Below are 22,764 nucleotides of genomic sequence, written 5' to 3' on the forward strand. Positions count from 1 at the left end.
TGGTTGCTTCAAATGAACTTTGATGTTCTTCACAAGCTGAATGGTCAACTAGTCTTGATCGTTTTTCATAGTGAGTAGAGTTGTTACTTACATTGCTGGATTTGCAAACAGTACAAGCTTTTTTGAGGAATCTTAGTTTATTGTAAATTGGGGCAGTGAATTCCAAAGCCCTTTTTCACTATCTGCATGGTTAGAGGAGGAAAACTGGATTCTGGGTAGTAATGGCAAAAAATTAAAATGTAGTCAAAAATGACTGGGAAGAAATTTCTTTATTCAGAATAACTTCAAAAGCTAATTTAATAATGAATTAGTTTATTGCTAATTAAAAACAATAATTTGATGAGAAGGAAATTATTAAGCATTATTAAAATTTGAGTTATAATTGTTAGAAACCATCATTCTTCAGCTAACCTAGGAGGCTTCCATTTTAAATTGTTTTTCAGTCTTAAAAGTGATCTAAAAGTGACTTAAAACTGGCTTTGCTCATAAAGCAGGTTGTTTTATTTTGTTTTGGTTTTGCAGTCATAGTGTGAATATAAAATACTTTCCGTCCTTTATATTTCATCTATACAAATTGGTTGAATTTTTTTTTTTTTTAAATGTTGAATTCCTATTGTTGATTCTTGGGTAATGGCATGTAAGAGTTTCACTGGGGACCTTCAGAGACCTCGGTAACAAGCACATGCTATGGAAGCTGTAGTTTTGACAGATGAGAGGTTTGGTGTGACATGGAGGCACTGCTGCATCACTGGAGTGAAGGACTGAAACCAGAACTTGTGTTTTTAAAGGCGTGGAATTACCCTTCCTGGGCTAAAATGTCACGTCCTCCTAACAAACCCCTGGCAAAATCATTACGGTGCTTATCCGTAACTTTGCAGAGGCAAAGCCCTTTCCAGGCGGGAGGTGGTTAAAGGATGAGTGTGAGCTCCCTGGCTTCTCCTTGCCTGTGTCTCAGTGTTTTGCTTTCTTTGCTCGGTGACCTTAGGTGCAGACGTGTTTCCTCGTGCTGCACTTCCTTTGCCTGGTCTGCTGGGAGTAGTGGCACGAACAGAGCATTCAAGTAGCGGCTTGGAAAATAAATTACTGGTTGTTTCAGGAGGTGGATCTAGAATTACCTTCCATCAGCCAAATGTTGACCTGGATGAAGAGGGTATCAAAGCATGCTCTTGCAGAGGGGTTTGCCACACTGATGCGTCCAGGCTCCTTCCAGTTAAGGATTGCATGGCACTGTTTGTAAGACAGTTAATGCATATTCCTTCTCTCCTGGCTGCATTTCATCGGGTCTGCTTCCTTTCCATTCATTCTTGCAAATACAGCATCTGTTGTTTTCATGCGGCGTAAGGGCGTGTGCAGATTCGCTTCCCTCCTGACGCATTTCACTGCTGGGCTGTGCGGAGTTAGCAGAGGGAACAGCTGTCCTCCAGAGAGTGTTGTACCAGAGGAGGGAGAGACCTTTGTGACTAGTGCTGTATCAGAGCTGTGGTAGAAGGCTGTTTTGGTGTGCAACAGCGTACGTGGGTAGCTACTGCCTGTCTCCTTCCCTTCTGAAGATGAATTGGAGCGTCATCCCAGCCTTGTTTGTTTATAGCCTGTCTCGTTCTTGTTCTTTTTGGTTCTGTTGTTGTTTACTGAAAAACTAAGCATCCAGTAGAGCCAATGCACTCTCTCTGGTCTGCTGCCTCATTTTTTTAACACCTGGGAGTGAAACCTCTTGGCACGCTGATAAAGGCTGAAACACTGAGCGAGCACATGGAGCATCTGTTGATTCAGAATCACTCTTCTGTGTTTAAGTTATTCAAAGGGGCTTAGAAGCCTCAGGCTGCAATGGCATGTAATAAATGGGATAATAACGGCACATGGTTCCACTTGGCATTAATTAGAACTAATGAAATGGAACATAGTAGTCAGTGGCTAATCCTCCTACACTTCTGACTTCAGGAATTTACAACCTTTGCAGAGGAAAATGTGTTGCATAGGTTTTAATTATTGTTGTTCTTGCTTCCTCTATGCGACAACTTTTGAAAGCAGCAGTATGTTAAATGAAGCTGAAACTATAATATATGGGATGTATTAGAGGGTTCTTTTTCTTTCTTTTTCTTTTTTTTTTTCTCTTTTCTTACTTTTGGAGTGAAAATTAGTATTCCAAACCAGCTTTCTAAATTGCTTATTTCAAAAGACGGCATTTGGGGAAGAAAAGTACAGCCGAGTTCTGATTACTGCCCTTGCATTGAGCTGCTCCCGGGGTCTGAGCAGGCTCAGCAGTCCCTATCCCTGTGCATCCAGAGGTGCCAGCTTCCAAGAACAAACCAGACAGTCTCCCTTGCTGACTCAGCTGCAGACTTCTTTGTATTGTCGTAAGCAAATGGTTTTCCACGGTTTGGTCACTGGGTTTGAAAAATCATTTGAAATCATTGTGACTGTATGTAGCCCCTTGGGGTAGGTGGGAGCAACCCAAATGCTTGTCAGTGCCATCTTATTACCAGGGTTCCAGATCTGTGCAGTACATGGAGGCTTGAGTTGTTCTTACTGTTTTCAGCCTAGTGGTTTTGTTTGTTTGTTTGTTTTTGTTTAAGAAAAAAAGGCTTCTGTTTTCTCTTGACCCAGAGGGTTACTTTGGGCTTATATGTCTGTGTCTCTGCCATGTGTCTGCAATCTATTCTAATAGTTCCTCCTCTCTCTTTTGTTTTGTTCACAGCCTACATGCTGACACACTACCAGTTTTGTTTCCAAAAGAGGAGTTCACAGAGCTACACAGTGCCTGATCCAAGCAGCCGCGTTGATGTTCTTCACTGGACCATGTAGGTAAAATTCAAAAAAGTATATATATCCACAGTGTGTCTTTCCAAGTATTGAGCATATCAGGAAACAGCTGATTTTTGGTAACAGTGTTCACTTTGCTAAGTCAGGTTCTTTTGGAATTTATCAACCACAAAATCATCGAGTAAGGCCTCCAACTTTGTGATGTGTTTTATTCTGAACAGGCATGCAGCTGTAGACCATCATACATAAGTGTTTAGGCTACTTGCCACATCTACTTCCAGATGCTGTGAATGCTAGAAACAGTGATGCCTCTCGTTCCTGTAGGTATACCTGAGCTAACTTACAGTAATGTTACTATAGTAACATTAGTGGCTGCAGTGGTTCAAATTTTGGCTTAGGCACAAAACCCAGCAGAGAAATTTAATAAATTCTCAAGAAGTTGGCAAACCTTGAGCTTCTTGTTATTACAACTGCAGAGTTAGCAGAATAAGAACTGGGCCGAGCAGGTTTGCATGAATGAACCTCTGTGCCTGTTTTAAGAGTACAACAGTATCATGGTTTGGGTAAGTGAGAGGAAGATACTTTCAAGTTATTCCTACTAGTTATCTTGAGCTTCTGCACAAACCATCAAGTCTTTTGTGAATTTCAGACAAAACAGAAAATGTAGCCCATATTTCACCTCCAGGATAATTACCTGTAGAATAATTCAGTCTTGCTATAGTAGAGATGATAATCCAACAAGGAAAATTCAATTTCCAGAAAACTCTGTTTTCCCTTCTGGTTTTAGTATAGTAGTTGAGTTTATTTTCAGCAAGTCATTTCTCCCTGTGAAAGTAAATCTAGGCAAAGAACTAAATTGTTCCAGATAAATTGCTAGCATTCGTTATCACTTGTCTGCTTTCTCCCTTGTATGTTACACTGTTTTATGACTCAGTTGCAGTGGCATTTAAAATGATTTACATGAGTTGTGGATTGGTATGCTACAGCATTAGCATTGTATTTGGTGTTTCTTTCACATTTCTTACATGTTTTTGTAAAACTTCCATCCTGCTTTGTATTTCTGATTTTGTGGAAATGAACCATAAACATGGGTATGTAGCAGTGGTTTAGATGATCTGTATTTACACATATAGCCCCACTCCTTACACAGAAAACTGCTCTCCTCACATACTTGCTTTAGGGACTGTGGCACTGACAGTTTATTGTGATTGTTTCTGGAGTGTGTTGGGACTTCAGTCACTCAGTTCTGTCTGTATTGAGAAATCTTCTAACCAAGACATCTTAGAAAAGCATTTGCGTAGCATGCTAGCTGGATCTTTATAGCAACAAGTGGCTCAGATGACTCCTGAAGCAAGGCTTATCCTGCTTTCATATTCTGAAATTAGGACATAACATCTTGCACGCTGTTGCACACAGCTGGCCATATTCGGTTACAGTTGTTTTTACCTTTAATGTTGTGTTGGCCATATTCCCGCTTTACTTAGAAGGTTTTTTGTGTGTTATGTGTATGGTAAAGACTTACACGTTTTTTTTTTGCAGGTGACAGGTTCTGTGAATAAAATACTGAAAACACATACATTTCATGTATGAGAGTCATGTTCCTTGGTGGAAATCTTCCAAAATCTTCCTCAGCTTGTAACTAAGGGGCAGGGAAGCAATCCCAGAACACATTCGTTATGCTGGATACTGAGTCTGATGAGAGTGTCTTTTCTGTAGGTTTCAGAGGCACAACTATCATTTGACAGGAATTTTTAAATCGATGCTGAAATTCAGAGTATCCCAAAGGAACTAGAATTCAACTGTGTTCAGTTTTAGCCTAAAAGGAAAGTAACAAAGAAAGTACTTGGCTTCATATAATTCATTTCTGCAAAATTTGTTACAATCCACACCTCTCTCCCTTTGTAAGGTTGTGTTTGTTGCTTAGACTGTAATATGATAGTGTGGAAACACTGAGCATAAAGTAATGGGTTAAAGCACCAAACCGTATACTCCAGTCTACAAGAAGCAGATTAGTATAGGTTTCAGAGAGCCAGAAATGAATATCAGATTGTTTGTTTGTTTTTCTGAGACTAAATTAACAATAACAAAGCCATTCATGTAAATATGTGTAATGGATTGCGTTCTGTTTACACTGTTGTGCTACCTCTTCAGGGATTATATGTATGAAGAAATAATACAGTAATGTGCTTTACCACTGTCCTGGTTTCAGTTAGGACAGAGTTAATTTTCCTCCTAGTAGCTGGCAGGGTGCTATGTTTTGGATTAGGATGAGAAAAGCGCTGATAACATGCTGATGTTTTAATTGTTGTAGAGCAGTGCTTACACCAAGCCAAGGACTTTTCAGCCTCTCTCTGTCCTGCTAGCGAGCAGGCTAGGGATGCAGCAGAAGCTGGGAGGGGACAGACCCAGGACAGCTGACCCAAACTGGCCAAAGGGGTATTCCATACCATCTGATGTCATGCTGAACAATATATAGGGGTGGCTAGCCGGGGTGGAGGTGTGGCCGGCTGCTCGGGGATAGGCTGGGCATCGGTCAACGGGTGGTGAGCAATTGCATTGTGCATCACTTATTTCGTACACATTATTACTATTAATACTATTATTATTATTATTATTGTTGTTATTCTTTTCCCTGTCTTAATAAACTGTCTTTATCTCAACTCACAGGCTTCACTTTCCCGTTTCTCTCCCCCATCCCGGAGAGGGAGGGGGGAGGGTGAGCGAACGGCTGTGTGGTGTTTGACTGCCAGCCGGGCTAAACCACAACAACCACCCACAAAGGTGCATTGCATTAAACAGAATTTGTCAGCTCATCTGAACACATTGCATTAGTTGAGAGGAGCAGCATCATTTCACTTAGCAAAGGTACATTAGCTTTGCTCTTTGGACTGTCAGAATCAAAAAATCATACCTGAACGCAAGGGTAATGGTCACTATGACAAGCATTTGTCATTTAACACCAAGAGATGTTTGTGCTCCAGTAGCTTTTAGCAAAGTATAGATGTCTGCAAAATTTGTGGTACAGATCAGCTCTCTAATATGAAGTGCAAAGTCCAAGACAATTGAGGTAACTTTCGAGTCTGTACTAGATAATGGCTGATCTGAAAGGAGATAGAGGAAATATCTTTTCTTAGAAAGTTTGTACAGCAACATATTCATGTTGATTATTTTTAAAAATAGTGTTAAAATTCATTCATCTTTGTTTTGTTTGTTTTACATTAATAAACGTGATACAGATTCTTTCTGTACATTTAAATATCTTCTTTAAACTTTATTAAATCAACAAAATCTATTACTTTGAAGGGAGTTTGTGCTTTTAACTCTAGAGCATCAATGTTTGACACAGAAATACTTGCTTTTCTTCATTATCCCATGAAGCATCATTCAAACTCTAAACCCAAACCTAATGAGAACTTGTATTTTTATTTAATTATTCATTTAGTTTTAGAATTGGTAGTAGGTTAGAGGAAAAGATCAGGCTTGAAAAAAAAAAAGAATAACCAGTTCAAACCGTATGTAGCTTGTGAATACAGTTGTCATGAGTTCATAATGTAGGCATCCAGATCTTACATTGCTTACTTGCTTTGTTCCTGTTTAAACAACTCCCCTTTGAAGTGATTTGGCTTGACATTATTTCAGGGGAAGCATCACAGTTCAGATCATTGTATATTTATGGCTAGTGTGTTGAGTTAATGATTCGTCCATGAGGTATAGGGTGCTATTATGGTTTTAAGAGATGATTAATGGCTGAAATCAATTTTATACAGGTAATTTCCTTTTTGGCTGTAGTTATTTAACTGAGTGCAAGCAGTGGCTATTGATGGTGAAGGGAGCACATAGACTGGGGTTCAGTTTGTTCATTCATATTCACTTATTCATAAATAAAATACTTGAATTACTTGTAGTAAAAAAGGTGACACAAATCATTTGTAATATGAATCCTGAGAGAAAGTGTATACTTTATCCTAGAATGAAATTTGTTACTTAAATGAAGGATGGAAACATTTACAAATTTAAATTTAAGTATACAAAATATAATTGTTTTCAGATGTAATTCCCTCTAGAGTATAGTGTAAACAATTATTTCATTACATGTATTAAAAACTGAAGTGGACTGGTTATGTCTGAATTCCATTGCTTCTAAAACCCCTGACTTTTGTCAATGAAGATCTTTCAGTACCTTTTTTTTTTGGAGGGGAGACTATTAGTTTTTGGAATTTCAGAATTCTGTTTCCTCTGGCATTTAAAAAAACCCTTGGATTTTCTTGTCACGTACTTCACCAGACTGATCATGTTTAACTTGTGAGGACTGACTAGTTTGCAGCTGTAGGTGGTATGTGAGATACAGACTTCAGGAAGAGCATGATTTCCATAACCACTTCAAAGGAAATACATTATAAATAAAATACATTTCTCTGGGGGCTTACAGAACCATTCTGTTTATAATTTAAATTACATTAAGCTAAGTAAAATAGTACAGTAAAACCCTCAAGGGAATTAAGTTTGAACATTACATTACTTCCATTAATTGGAAGTATTTTACTCTCTCTCTAATAGTTTATTTTTCATTGAATATATATATAATTAAAAGTATTGTCATTATAACAAGACTCATTCTTTCCCATTCTGTGTTCCAAGCACTTCTGTTCAGTTTATCGCAATAGTTTTGTTTGCCTACCATCCTTCATTTCTCACTGCTTTATTTCTGGTGACTATCCCTCCAAGCATCAGTGTACGACAGAAGATGACCGTTGCCATTTGGCAGATGTTCTGCTTAAGTAAACTCATACTGAAACTGAGACTCCTGACCAGCCTGAAGTTCTGCATCATGCCTGGGGAGCGTAAGGCTTTCTTTTGTTAGAGTATTATAGAGTCTGCTCATCCAAACTGCACAGCTTGCTTCTTCCAGGTTATTTGCAGAGGTAACTGTTGCATGGGGGCTGTAGGATGTGAGAATCCACTTGTCTCCCTGCTTTATAAATTTTACTTTTTACTTACAAAACTCAGAGAAAGGGAGGAGATTCTGTACAAAAGTACGTACGTGCATATGTGTGTGTGTGCATTTTGCATATCTGCAGCTATAATGCCATACATGTTTGTGTATGTGTATGCATCTGTGTGCAGAAATCATATGATTTGGTATACATACAGTTTCCTTTCTTTTCTTGCTAGAAATTTATGCCTATTCAGTTTCATATGGAATCCTAATATCATATTCTACTTTAAACCATTTGAAGATAATATGACTGCCAGAAGAGGGTGACAGGATTAGCACTAGTAAAATTTTGGAATACCTTAGAGAGATACCTAATTCTTAGAGTGATTTATTCTTCTTTCCTTTTTCACCCTATAGCAAGAGACCATCCAGCTTGAACTAAATCAGGTTATCATTCTGAACAGCAAGGAAGGCAGTAAATCTGTAGTGCCAGGCTCCTCTAATATTTGCAGATTTTCAATATGGTTATCTGTAGAAATGATCTAAGCACATATAAGCTTACAGGAGCTGAAGCAGCTTGTATAAGCGGTGCAGTCCCATATGGAATACTTACTCCCATTTTAGAGTCAGCTTTAAACCAGCTGCTAACTTCAAATTAATTCTCATGTAAAGTTTAAAACAATCTCTGTGCTTCGTATCAATTAATCTCAAGTGACTCTTTTTTTTTTTTCCCCCCCATGGGAAAATAAATCTTTATAGCTAAATAGTAACGATATTGAAAAATAAAAAAAAAAAAAGAAGCGGTGCACAAATTTTCCCCTAATTTATGAAATGTTTGCATTTTAAAGAGCACAATCAGAGGGCAATAGTAATTAAGCTAATGCTGGATTGAATAAAAACTTTACTTACTTGAGAGTTTCATGTTAAACTAAGCAAACCTTGGAGAGGGAGAAGGTAGTACAAGATATAAAAGCTTAAACATGTTTTCTATTTACTCAGAACCATAAAGTTTTATGAAACATATAAGAAGACTTAGTTACAAAAATCTAAGGAAATTACTACTTCAGGCAGTTGATTTGGAAAGGAAAATCATTTAGTTCCAAAACGTGCAAAAGTTTTACTGCATTTTTTTTCTACCTTCTGTACATAAGATAACAACTTGCCTGGTCTGTTTTTCTTGTTACACTGTTCTTAACAATCATCTTGCCACTAATTTGTGCCTTTCATGTTGTCTCTCTTGATTTTATAGTGCTGTCTTGATATCTGTTTTTATTTTATTTTCACCACTGTGGTGAGCAAATGAAAGATTGCAATACTAAAATCAGGTGTATTTCAAGATGTGTTAAATTACTTAAACATAGAAAAATGTTTTTAGCACGCAGAAGTAAATGTTTTACAGCAGTACACTGTATTACAGTAACTATAATAAAACATACTGCATTGATATAGATGTTAGCCCATCTCTTTCTTGTTTTCTTATTTAGCCTATGTGTTTTCTGGGGAATTTATTGTGACTGATGTGTTGGTGGCTGCTATCAAAATACAAATAATAAAAGGTATAATAGTGGAGGTCTCAGTTCATCTGCAGTAGGTAATCGATCTTGCTTTGAAGCAGAGAACGTAGGAAGAAAGGAAATGGTCTAAACATAGAAGCTGCATTTGTACTTTTTTTTTTCCTGGGATTTTTCTGCCTTTTTCGTTTTAGACTTTAGATGAATAAGCGATTAAAAAACACAGCTTTATCTTCAGTTCTTGAGCATGGTGTATCACTTGTGCATGAGAGCTGGAGGGTTTGCAGTCAGCTCTAGCAAGATGGTCACTGCTGATTTGCCCAGTGCTGGGCGAATTACAAAGGTTATGCTTTCATGACAGTGTATAACTTCTGAGAAATGCCTGCATTTTATTGGGATGCTATTGCAGAGCTGATTCTACCAAGTAAATTGCCAAGGGCTGATGCCTTAAGGTACAGCGATTCTTTGAACCCCACAGCCTCAAAGTCGGCCCCGGTATTGACATAGATGTAACTTAATGCAGTAGTTTGCGTGTGAGAAGGAAAGGAACCCTTGGTGCTCAAAGCATTTTAAAATCTCTGCTTCTTCCGTGAGGATTTAGAGTAAGTGTCTTTGTCTGAAGCTTGTTGTTTCAGGACAGATTCAGCAGGTCCTAGCTTAGGCTTGCAGAATACGTGGATACCCTGTATGAGTTAGGGTCACCTTTGCTGCAGCTTGGAATTACATTGTTGGGGAGTTCTTAAAGCTTATTGTGGGCATTAATAGAGAAGAAAAAATTAATAGTGTGCCTGTAGGTTTTTCTATGCAAAATACTCCATCTCTTATGAGTATTGCTATTTTATACTATTAACAGAGGGACTGCACTGACAGACTGAGGAATGGAGCTTATGAATTTTTGTGTCCTAGCTGTAAAATGAATGATTCACTATGATTCTTCAATTTCAAACTTCTCTCAAATTAATTAAAGGATTAATTTAATTAGTTAAAAGGATTGCTGTTGTTGCTTTGATTATCTTAAAGTGAAATGAAAAGTATTTTTAACAGCAACACGACAGTAGTTTATAGATCTCTGGTTGGAAAGTAAACCAGAGATGAAAAAACTCATCAAGAAATTTGTAGATATTACTGATCAAAAAAAAAAAAAAAACAAAAAAAAAAAACGATCTTTTATGGAATCTTTGTGATTAATGAGTTGTTCATGGCCAATTTGTTTAAAAGCAAATTTTGTTGTTGATTTAAAAACAGATGCAATAACACACACACAGAAAAAAAATATATATAAATAAAAAAAATCACAGCAAGTTGAGGTTAATAAACTGTTGCTTGAACGAGCTTTAGCTTAAGCAGCATTTTGCTTTGTTATGCCAAAGGTTGGTGCTGGCCCCTGATATGTTTAGAAGCTCAGACCTGTGGACAGAGCGGGGCATTTTTTGGTGTCTCCTGGGTGTTCAGCCCCTGAGACTGTCCCAACTCAGCTGGTTGGGGCAGGTTGAGGGGGGTGAGGAGGCAGCATGGGCAGTCTGGGGTCAGCTCACTTCCCCAGGACCTGCACGTCCTAAAAGGTGAAGATTCTAGTGATAGTTCTCATCACTTGGCTAAAAAGCACTGGTCATATATTTCATTTTTTCACATCTATTTCTATATATGGTCAGAGGGATAGTATTGAGAAAGTTATTGCCTGTAAGATACTGAGGAGATATGCCGGTGAACTTTCTGTCCAAATCAACTGTCTGTTTTCTGTCTGTCTTACGTTTCTGGTAGGTTCTAAGGACTGGCTTTTATTTTCTGAAATTTAGTGATTTCCTCTAAAATATTTGAAATAGTTTTGACTAATAATTCCTTGGTTTTATTTGCAGACCTTGGTAAAAATTTTGAGCAGATAGTACTGAAATAAAATTTACAGCGTCCAACTCTTGCCCGGGGGATGCCCTAGACCAGGTATTGCAGAGCTTCGATGGGCAAGTTGTACAGCCCAGAGCAGAGCTCTCTGTAGCGTGGTGGCAAGGTCTTGAACTCAGTGACCCAAATGCCCTCTGCTTATATTTGTAACCTGAAGTATGACAAAATATTTTCAAGATTTCTTTCATTTCATCTCTGCCCACTTTTTCGCATTTCCTCAGAGATTTTTTCACTGCTCTGTGACATCTGCGGGATCTGGTGACCTGGGTCTCAGGTTCCTGTATGTACTCATTGAACATTTCCTATGCAACCATTGTAATATGTATGTATAGTGTTGCAGGCAACACGGCTTGCAAGAGGACACCATTCAGCCTAATTTCTGATTTTCTTGTGAGCTCCAGGCATGCCTCCCGCACCACTTTTTCTAAGGTTATCGCAGCTCTGGTGTGACTGTGCAAAGGGTTTTGAACAGCTGGAGGCTCCATTGGTCTGAAAAGCACATACTGGGCTGCTCCTCAGCTGGCATTTCCCAGCTTGGCTGACTCGCAGCAGGGGGCTTGAGAGGCAATGTTTTGACATGTAGTTTGTTAGTGACATTTATATTATGTGGATACTATGTCTGTCTTCAGAAGTTCTGAGTCAGATCTTCAGGATATGTAACTGAATAATTTTTAAAATATTTCTTCCCTTCTGAAACTTTAGTGGATATTGCATGGTTAATAAAAATAAGTTTACTTAAAGCAAGTGTCACTCATGAACTTGAACACATGAAATAGTAGTCTGTGAAAACACTATGCAAAAAGGAAAACCAAGATGCTGTGTAAACCTATCTAAGTAAACGTTAGTGAAATAGAAATTTGTAAAATTATGCTGAAAAAAATGACTTTTCAAGTATCTTTTGAAGTGTGGGTATTATGTGTTTTATGCCAAGGTATTACCTTCTCTAAATAGCAGCCAACGATGACTAATTATTATTGTCCATTATCTTTATGCATCTGTCTTTTTGGGACTATTTGGATTATATGCCTAAAACCCAGCTGACATTAAGAAAGATTTAAAATATTGACAAATCCTTTTTCTTATTCTTATTAGCTAGGGGAAACTCAGAAACCTCAGGACTACCAATCTATACAACCCCTTTTCTTTCTAGCCTTGTAATTTTATATTTGGCATTAACAGAGGTTCTATTAGCAATTTCTTGGCTATCTGTAATGGCTGAAGACAATTGGGACAGTTCTTCCTGAAGACAATTTAGAACAAACTGTCTCGAATGTCTACAAAGAGCATAAAGGGTTATATCATCAGATGACATTGTATGTTAAAGTAGATCCATAGTCCACACACATGCCACCCTGACTATTTGTCATATGTATCAGCAGTTCGAGCTCTACAAATTTAAGCTCAAGCTCGGTAGTAGCCATTGTTACTAGTTTGCTCAGACCATTTCCCAGTACAGATAAAGATTTGTTGGAAAGGGTCAATAATTAGTGGGGTATTTGCTTAGGTTTCTTCCTCTTTTTAAAGATAGTGTTAAATTGTAATAGTTCCAATGAGTCTTTTTAGCTATGGCAATTTAAATAAAAGAGCAAAGCTTGAAAAATTGTCTGTATTCGTCTGGGCTCTGATTTCTGGTGATGCTGCCTGTGGAGTAGTACAATACTTACAGCAGTGTCTGTCATTTATGCTAAAGTTGAAAATCGAGGGAATAAAGCTTCAAAACCTTCAAGACAAAGAAGGTGGAGATCTGCCTTGAAAAAGAGAAATATCTTCAGGAAAAAAAAAAAAAGATTTGAAGTTGCTAGGACTTATTTTTAAGAAAATAAATGAAAAAGAGAAAAGATATTATATTTAACAACACTTAAAGAAGATAGGACTTCATCTTTTAAAAGTCCTGTGGAGGACCCCTATATGTTAAGCTACACAGAATTTAATCTGCCTCTGAAAGATGAAAGGATGAGGTGAGCCTACCAGAATTCAAGCCTGTGCTTCCAGGGAGTCTAGGGTTTTCTACCTTAGCGATTACATCTCAAAGCTATTTTCTATGGTTATAAATCCCTCTACATTATTGCTTTAAAGAATTGTGTACAAACTGACTGTATCTCTGTGGGGTAGTGAGGAGTGTCCATTATTTCAGCACAGGAACCAAGAGGATTGTAAGTCAGGTATTCAAGAAAAATACAAACAATTTCTGGTTGGCTCCTTTAAGACCAGTCCTTTTTCATTCAGGATACTTGCAGCAGAAATAATCACACAGCTTTGAATTTCTAGTTCAGTTTTGAGTGTAAAGATCCCAAAATGTAGGGTTATTTATTTCCAAAGTATTTGATTTAGAAAGTTCCCTGCAAATTAAGACAAAAGCACCCCTTTCCTTGTCAGTAATATTTATGTATGCATGTATTTATTTGTTTTTACATTTTCCCTCATGACTACAGCTTTAAAATGAACGGGATTCTATTGTTCCACTTTTGTGGGGCTTAATAAGCAATGGTAATAGCAATTCAGAAGAACAAGTGACTGCCCTTTGTTTCCTGTAAACTTACTGGTCAGAAAGACTGCACTGTGTATTCAGACTTTTGTATAAGTTTTCTTGAAAACAATAGTGTATACAATTAATATAAAAGAAAACATTATTTTCTTGAAATTTGTGGTGAAATGTAATAACACTCTCATTGTAGTCAGTCTAAACATTGTCATCATAAACTGACTTTTAAAGTTAACCATGATTAGATACTTCACACATTTTTGCATCAAAAATTGTTATTGAAAATTGATGCTTCATTTTTTTTTACTGACTTAGAGGTTTTCACACTAACATAATATTAATAACTTAAACAGATAGTGACGTGATGGATCTAGGAATGAATTGTTCCTGTGAGCTATCTAGATGAATCTATTTTCAGAAGAGTATCAGAAATTTTCCCACATAAAAGCAGATAGCATCATTATGTTTTGGCTTCAGTACTGCTTCTTTTTTATCTCTTTTCAGCGCTCTGGCTAATAGTTAACTATACATGTAGATTTTCATCCGTTCAGTCATCATGTGATTGTTGTCATGGATGGAAAGAACGTGCCAAATAATAGCCAGATGTTTACTTTTCATTAATTAAATATAAACATTTATATAAGAAAATAAAGGAGGGTACAAGTTGATTAATAACTTGTTTTTATAAGACAGATGTAATAGCAGTGTCTTCATGAAGATGATTTGAGGGAGTGAAATTGGGTGCTGGGTTTCTGGAGATGTCTAAGGCAGATTAAACTTTCAACATGATCTTTTAGATAATTTTTTGAAATAGAATAACGTTTCTGAGAGTTTTTTGTCCTAGGATAGCAAACTTAGAAGATGTCAGTAATGGCTGCGCACTAAGCTGTAAGTGAGGAATGGGTCGGAGAGGGGAATGGTGTGATTTACTGGGTGCTCCCGAGGGCACCTGTGTGCAGCAGCACTGCCCTAGGAGAGGATGGGGGAGATGCTACATCCTTCTCTTTGGAGGATGCAGGAAAAGTTATTTTCCTTCTGCTCAGAGCAGGGACAGTTCAGCGAGCTTTGTGCCAGTGGAAGGGGCATGAACCTGAGATTTTTCTGCCCCATTTGCAGGCAGCTGAGTAGCAGCAGCAGTTATTGCCCTGGGAAAAGCTGTTCCTTCATTTCTCACCTTTGTGAAGATGCATGAAAACCAGGATGGTCTGGATAGTCGTCCTCATCTATTTTTCATCAGAAACAAACAAACACAATCATTCCTTTTATTTGGGCCGACACATCCCTTAGAAAACCACGGACATCTGGCTGACAGAGACTGAATGGGGTTATGCATGTGTTTCAAAAAATGCAACAGACTGAAGGAAGAGGAACATCTGTATGACACTGTTAATCTCAGAATAGTACAGGTGACATTTATCTGCAACTTCTGATAATAATGGATAGGAAGCATGGATAAACTGTCAGAGATTGCTAGCTCAGATTAGATCTCAGTAAGCAAGGACTTGAGAGTAGAGCTGTCTGAAGGCAAGCACGGCTCTGTTATCTGTGGGTGCCGGTATCAGGGCATCTGTTGCTGTGCTTGGCCCTCCACAGAGGTACCTGAAAAGTGGGCTGGAGCAGATATGATTTAAGTTTCAATATGATTTTAAAGTAGTTCAACTAGTTGCCATAGATGAGTATTTCAGGGAAGAAGTGCTACAAAATCAACATGATGGAAATGTGATCTGTGCAAAGCATGACTCCTTACAACAGACTGTAATGTTAGCAGTGCAAGCTGGGAGGTAGTATAGGGGGTAAGGTTGCTGAAGCACAAAAATTACATAACATGAAATTACAGCTGTTTAATACCGTTATCATTTCATTGTTCCATTTTACTAGCTGCAAAGTAAATTCTAGTTTAGTGAAAAAGAAAATCTTTAGAAACAAAATGTTTAGTTGTAATGCTATGCTCAGAGTCCTTCCTGATCTCTACAGTCAGGATCAATCATTCTAAATATATAGGGTTTTTTTAGTAAACTATTTCCTGCTACAAGTGCTGAAACAGGAAAACAGTAGAGCATATGGTGAAACTCTTAATCAGGGTTTATTTAGGGACTTTTCTAAATTTGTATCATAATACACGCTCTTATCTAGTAATCAATAGTGTTTGCAAACACAAAGCACTTCTTGTTTTATGGTGGCAATGTTGATTGCTTGCCAGATGCTGTTCTTGATAACTTTTAACTCTGTCTTTCCCATAGAGATACTGCAACATCTTTTGGATATTAGTTGATCACTTATTACATATACAAAGAAACATGTCCAATATTGCGTTCTGTTTCCAAACTTCTAAAGAAGGATAAGAAATTCTGTGGCAAGGTTGTGCTTGCTCTTTGTTTCTGTGGGAATCCATTTCTCGGTTTCTGGCTAATTTCTAGGAAGTCTTATTCTACTTCCCATGTAATCAGTATCCACGTAGAAATTTCAATTATGCCAAAGAAGTAAAGTCGTATGTTTGTAAAAAGACCAAGTCCCTAGAGGACAACTTGAAATACCACTCCCAGATGGGTCTGTGTGAACAATACATTGCCAAAATATAATCATGTTTAGGGAACTGCCCATTAAGTGATACTTCCATTAGTTCTTATGACATTTTTCTTGTGAAGCTGAAAATATCATGCAGTATTCTTTTCTATTCACTATTGCATGCCATGTGATGCTGAAGTCCCCCCTTTTGTTGCAACTTTGCATGAAGTTTCCTCTGTAAATTGCTTTCCTTCAAAAACAAAGCTTCTGTCTGTCCCTTCCTAGACAACTCGGGAATTTTTCGGATTGGAGGTAGTCAAAGAGCTTTAGGAAACTAATGAGCAAACATTAACTCTCACTGGGCTCAGCTACTGCTCATGAGCTTGCAGGAGGAGATACTGTGAATGAAGGACAAAATTGCTTGCTTTTCACACATTGAGAGGCATCAGAAATCACCACCCTACTCAAGATTTCTTAGATATCAAAGCAAAATCACTGACATTACAAATGCTGCTGTAATCTTACTGTCATTCACATACCCAACTATCAGGTTAAAATCTATTGGAAAAAGACTTCCTTTGAAAAGGTGGAGAAGAAATATAATATTTGTAAAAGCAAAGAATTAAGCAAGGGATATTTTAAATTTGTCAGTTTTATCTCTTGTTGCTGATTCTGTTGGAGCGAGGTCACCTGTTAAGTAAGCAAAATGCTAACTCTGGTTTTCAATTTCTTTCAAATGAAATAATATCCTAACAAGGATCTTCATAAAAGTTGCATCAACATGATATCATAGCTGTTGTATCTTCTGAATCTTCAAAACATACTTGTTCAGTCTGCAGGCCAAATGACTCTGTTGCTAGCTGTTAGTCCTCAAATTTTGTGAGATTCAGATAGTCAAATTAAGCTCCTTCCAGCTGTCATCTTTCATGCTTTATAACCTGTAGTTGAGGCTCTTTGAACTTCCTGTCAGTCCATTACTTTCTATTCTTTGCTACCTTATGATGTCTCCAATTATACTTTTTTTTTTCCTACAAGTGCTACCAAAGAAAAACTTACTATAATGTATTTCAGAGATAGCTGAGGCTGCATAACTTTAAATGCTAGGAATCTTTTATGAAAGTTCAGAACCTTATTCAGCCTCAGAATGTATACAGAGGATATAATGAGGAAATTAAATGATTTTAGTTAAATTTAGGCAGTGTAGCTAAGAATAAAGTTGGTGAGTGCATGGCACTGTTGTCTGTATGTGAAAATAGGAACAACCTGGTTTCAATTAAATTTTCTTTGAGGAGGGAAGCCCAGGTTCTGAAAGCACCAACAGGAGTAATGAAAGGTCAGCCTACCTCAGAAAAAAAAAGCAGTTGCTTTTTTCTCACTCCCAGTAGGTATAGGAGACAGTCTTTGGTTTATGTCAGTCAAGCAGAGGGTTTGATTTAATACCTCTGTATTCTACATTAAAAGCTCCAGACCTTGTATTAGTAGATAGTTTTGTAAAGGTAAGTCTGTGTATCGCATTTGTATTTTTGAAAATTATATTCTCTCTTCTGTCCTAGTGAAGAACAGAAAAATATAGCAACCATGAACTCTCAAATATGTTGGGGTGTGCAAGGAGGTTTTCCAGTAAGGTCTACCTGGGTATGCACTTGAGTTTTTAAAGGTGGTCTCAGTACAGCAAAGAACATTTCACTTCCTTTTCCCAGGTTTCTGATTGAAAGAGTGAACACAGTGACATCTTCATATAAATGCTCAGAAAACCCCAGAGAATGTAGAGTCACTTCTTACCACATTTGCTGGTGTTGCCCTATTTCTGGTTAAGAAATGTGTTGCTAGATCTGTACAATGATTCTTACTTGCATCCCATGTTATGTTTTGAGACAATCACTATAATTACCAGTCTGCTGTACCCCTAGACAAAGGTAATTTCATAGACCCTTTGCAAGGGTTTGATATGGTATCTTACTGTTGCACCATTTGTGTGTGAGCCATTCTCAGACTTCCCTTACAGACCAAGGATGTTGCACTTGCATAATTCTAATCTGCCAAACATTTAGGATCGAGCTCTTCAGTTTCCCCAGAAATTTTCAGAGATGGTCTTGAGGTAAGCCTATACTCTTATGCCTGTTCAAAACACCACTCTGCCTGTTACACAAAGGAAAAACACTGGCTGCATTTCAAAGTTAAAACATATCTTAGCATTTTATTGCTTTTTTATTCCTGTTTCTACTTTTCTTATTCATTGTTTTAATGTAGATAGATGGATTAATGTCTGCGCACTACAAATGAACACACCATCAAAAAGATATGTTTTTGTCTGGCTTGACGGTCACTAGACTCTTCGTCTGTGGACTTCTGTGAGGAATATTAGCATCACGCTGCGACCCATGTTCTCGTCCTTATTTTCTCTGTTTTTCAGTTCTGGCAGCTACAGAGATGATGGGGAAATACAGTAAATGTGATCCATGCCATCTTATTCCCAAGTCAATGCCTTTTTTAAATTGTTTTTTAATCTAATATACAGTAACCTATCCTAACTTGAATATTCTTTGTGAGACAGGGACAAAAAAAAAAAGTGCAAATAATAGATGGGTTTAAAAAATAAAAGGATGAATGGGAGAAAAATTTGCTTTTGCTTTTTTTTTTTGCTTTTTTTATTATTGTTCATAGAGATAGCTGTATTTTTTAAATGTCTTTTTTGTAATGTCCCTATCCCTGGGACTGTGAAGAATTTTTCTTCTGACTCTTTTTCTGAATAGAGCTATTTGAAAGCTGTTTTCAGATTCTGTCTTTCTGTGCTTGCAGAGAGATTCTAGGAGCAAGAGGACAGGTCCCAAAAGAAAACATCTATCTTCAACTGGAGCTAAGGCTAGTCACACCAGTGATTAGATTAGCCTGTTCACAGGTTAATTTCCTCCATAATTTTCAGTTGTTTTAGTTGAACATTTAAATTATAATGTACATTGTTAGAATTTAAATGACTTTCTGATCCATGACGATTATTTTTTTTCCTAAAAACTACATTATGCCAACACCTAGCCAAAGAAGCTGAGCCAACAAATGATCTGATGGCAGACTGACTTCAGAGTACGGACAAAAGTGGGTAACTCTTCGTTTTCTCCTGGCTTACCTTAAGCATGGTTTGAAAGATTCAAAGGTCAAATACTCCAGGCAGCATCACCTCTTCTAGACTTTGCAGAAATTAAGAAGACTCAATCATAAATTATATATTTGATCCAGGTTTTATTCCAGATCAAACCAGAACCCCAGACTTTAACACCCCCAGAGAGATTTGGATTCCTCATCATACATGGTCTCTGCTATATCTGCCCAACTGCTTTTTTGCCCTCTTAGCAATGTGTGAATGGCTGTGGTGAATGGAGTTAAATCCAGCTGGAGGACAGTCACTAGTGTGGTCCCCCAGGGCACACTACTGCAGCCAGTTCTCTTCAGTATCTTTATCAAATGACCTGGACGAGTGGATTGAGGGCACCCTCAGTAAGTTTGCAGATGACAACAAGTTGGGCAGGAGTGTTGATCTGCTTGAGGGTAGGAAGGCTCTGCAGAGGGATCTGGATGGGCTGGACCGATGGTTCCAAGGCCAACTTTATGAGGTTCAACAAGGCCAAGTGCTGGGCCCTGCACTTGGGGCACAACAACCCCATGCAATGCTACAGGCTGTGGGGAGAGTGGCTGGAAAGCTGCCCGGCAGAAAGGGACCTGGGGGTATTAGTCAACAGCCAGCTGAATATGAGCCAGCAGTGTGCTCAGGTGGCCAAGAAGGCCAACAGCATCTTGGCTTGTATCAGAAATAGTGTGGCCAGCAGGACCAGGGAAGTGATTGTCCCCCTGTACTTGGCTCTGGTGAGGCCGCACCTCGAGTACTGTGTTCAGTTTTGGACCCCTCATCACAAGAAGGACATCAAGGCCCTGGAGCATGTGCAAAGAAGGGCAACAAAGCTGGTGAAGGCTCTAGAGAACATGCTGCTTATGAGGAGTGGCTGAGGGAAATGAGATTGTTTATCCTAGAGAAAAGGAAGCTCGGGACACCTTATCACGCTGTGCAATTACCTCAATGGAGGTTGTTGCACGGTGGAGATCAGTCTCTGCTCCCAAGCAGCAAGCAATAGGACAAGAGGAAACAGCCTCAAATTGCTCCAGGGAAGGTTTAGGTTGGATATTAGGAAAAAATTCTTCACAGAAAGGATGGTAGAGCATTGGAACAGGCTGCCCAGGGAAGTGGTTGAGTCACCATCCTTGGAGGTATTCAAAAGACATGTAGATGTGGTACTTAGGGACAGGGTTTAGCGATAGCCTTGGCAGTGCTAGGTTAATGGTTGGACTTGACGATCTTAGAGGTCTTTTCCAACCTAAATGATTCTGTGATTCTATGTACATTTCCATTTTCTCTTGGCCTACAGCAACATGACTGGCTTGGGTTCTCATTACTGTCTCTTACTTCCTCAGGAATTAGCTACTTTAATACATGTGAGGGTCTGTACTGAAATATGTGAAGTGGGAAAAACTGTAGTAGGAAACAGGTGTCTGTGTGGTGCGGCAAGTGGGACAGTTAGGATAAACGTATGAGTCTAAATATGTCCATGATTTTAAATGGCAGTGACCTATGTTATCAGAAAAAAAAATCTACTTCTCTGTTATGTCCATTAGATGTCCTGGGTTATTCCTTTGTTTTGCTGCCAGTCATTATGTAATGTTATTTGTCCTACTTCTTATCAGCGTAAAGTTAATATGTACCATATGTCTGTATTCCGCTGCTTTTTTTTTTTAATTTTTTACTAGTGAATGGCATTTCCAAATATGCAGTTATAGCCAGAAATGGGATAGAATGGAAAGAAATAACTGTAAATGAGACAGTATAACTATCTGTAGGTAGCAGGAGTAATTTATCATATATGGCGGTAATTACAAAAAAGACTGTACGCTGTAAGACACATACAAGATTTGTTATAGCATTGTGTTTGAGGTTATATTTGTTGCCACATTGATTTACTACTCTCAGTGGAAACTCACATAGTTCTCTCTCTTCTAGTTGCCAAATCAAGTTCTAAGAGGACACTGCATTTTAAAAGTATAGACGTGTCTGTCTTTGGTGGAGCTTAAACAGATTTGAAGTGTTTGCATTACCTTTCATAATTTGTTTTACTTAGCACTTTTATGCCATTCACAGTTCTATTTCATGACAGAAATGGATCCTCAGGAGCATCTTGGATGGAATAATTTATTTATTTATTTATTTATTTATTTATTGAAAACAGTAATTTGCATCTTTGATAAAGCAAAACGTTTAAAAATAAACCATAAACTAGATAGGATTTTGTTTACCATGGAAGCAGCTGTGTACAATTTGCTGCTTTATGTTACTGAGAGATTTCACCTTAATCTGATGCATTAGCCACTGATTATGGCTATAACCATTTTAGTGGTATAGCCACAGCTCTGTAGGGGTAAGAGTTTGTTGTTCATATGTTGTATGTTTTGAAAACTCTTTTCAGGCATTTGCCAAATTCCAGAACACAGCTCAGTTTCCAAGGTTTCTCAACAGGATTTCAGATCAAAGTATAATTGCTTTTGCTATGTCTATTGTGAGATTTTGGAGTAATTGTAGCTTGTATGTGAAACTCAAAAGATACCTTGAGCTCTAAAACTCTAGAAAACTAAGGAGGAAACTAAATGACACCTTGCTACAAACTGAAATAGTTACAGTTTACACAGATCTAGCATTTTTCATCAACGTAAAAAATAATCAATGATTCTTAGTAGCCTATTACACCACCGCACATTGTTTTCCTTCTGAATAGTTGTCATGCAGGTGACTGTAATTTCCTGCAGTAACGTTTGTACTGCTGTTGTTATTATTAAATTATATAGGCAAAATATGGTTATAAAATTTTGTCTAGTTTGTTTGCTTAAATCCACATTTTAAGTAAAAATTAGAATAATCTTCTAATCTTCTATAAAATTTCTTAAGAGTAAACTAGGAATTTCTACCTGTAAATAAATTGGCAAAACTTGTTAAAAGTTGCTGTTGCCATTTTACTGCTGTTGCAGTGCAGTTTTGTCTCTGAACATTTTTTTGACAGATCTTTCATGGTTTCAATAGAAGGAGAGTAACTTTCCCGTTCTGCCACCTATGAACTTCTTATGAGGGACATAAAGTTCTGCAACACTGTCAGATCTGGAAGTAGGACAGTGAGGGGCAGAATCTGCTGATACTGCAGGTAAATGAAGAACTATGAAGTGCCTAAAACCAGCTTGCATTGTCAAGGGGCTATTGGTGCCCTTGATACTTAGTCATGTTTTTAGCCTTGTTTCCTTGTAGATTTCATTGAATCTGCTTGCACTCCTTGCAGGAGTGAAAGCCACCCAAGAGACCAATCTGAGAGCCTCAGTGGTAGCACTGAGAACAGTGACCTCCTTGGAGCTGCTGTCCTCTTCGTATGCAGTAACTGTTATTTTTAGTAATTACAGTCAGCATTGTTCCTGCTTAGGTGATGATATGCTTAGGTCTCATCTTTGTTTAGAGATAAATTGGTTCTATTTTGCCAAGCATCTTGGTTAATAGCATTGACATTTAAGGTAAAGAGAACTAGGGCACTGATTAAAAATATGTATATATATGCATAGTTCATCTCAAAGATCAATTTAAAATTTGTGAG

The 22,764-nt window shown here is 37.8% G+C and overlaps 1 protein-coding gene across 1 annotated transcript in view; it reads left to right on the forward strand.

Annotated features, from left to right (window-relative positions):
* The window catches only part of CHRM3 (cholinergic receptor muscarinic 3), a 273,001-nt gene that overhangs the window by 143,142 nt on the left and 107,095 nt on the right, over window positions 1–22,764 (forward strand). Inside the window, 1 exon segment of the mRNA XM_040552953.1 lies at window positions 2,696–2,798. Within this exon segment, the coding sequence (XP_040408887.1) occupies window positions 2,701–2,798 (98 nt within the window). The 5' untranslated portion in view covers window positions 2,696–2,700.

This window comes from Cygnus olor, chromosome 3, assembly GCF_009769625.2.
Source record: "Cygnus olor isolate bCygOlo1 chromosome 3, bCygOlo1.pri.v2, whole genome shotgun sequence".
In the NCBI taxonomy this organism is placed as follows: domain Eukaryota; kingdom Metazoa; phylum Chordata; class Aves; order Anseriformes; family Anatidae; genus Cygnus; species Cygnus olor.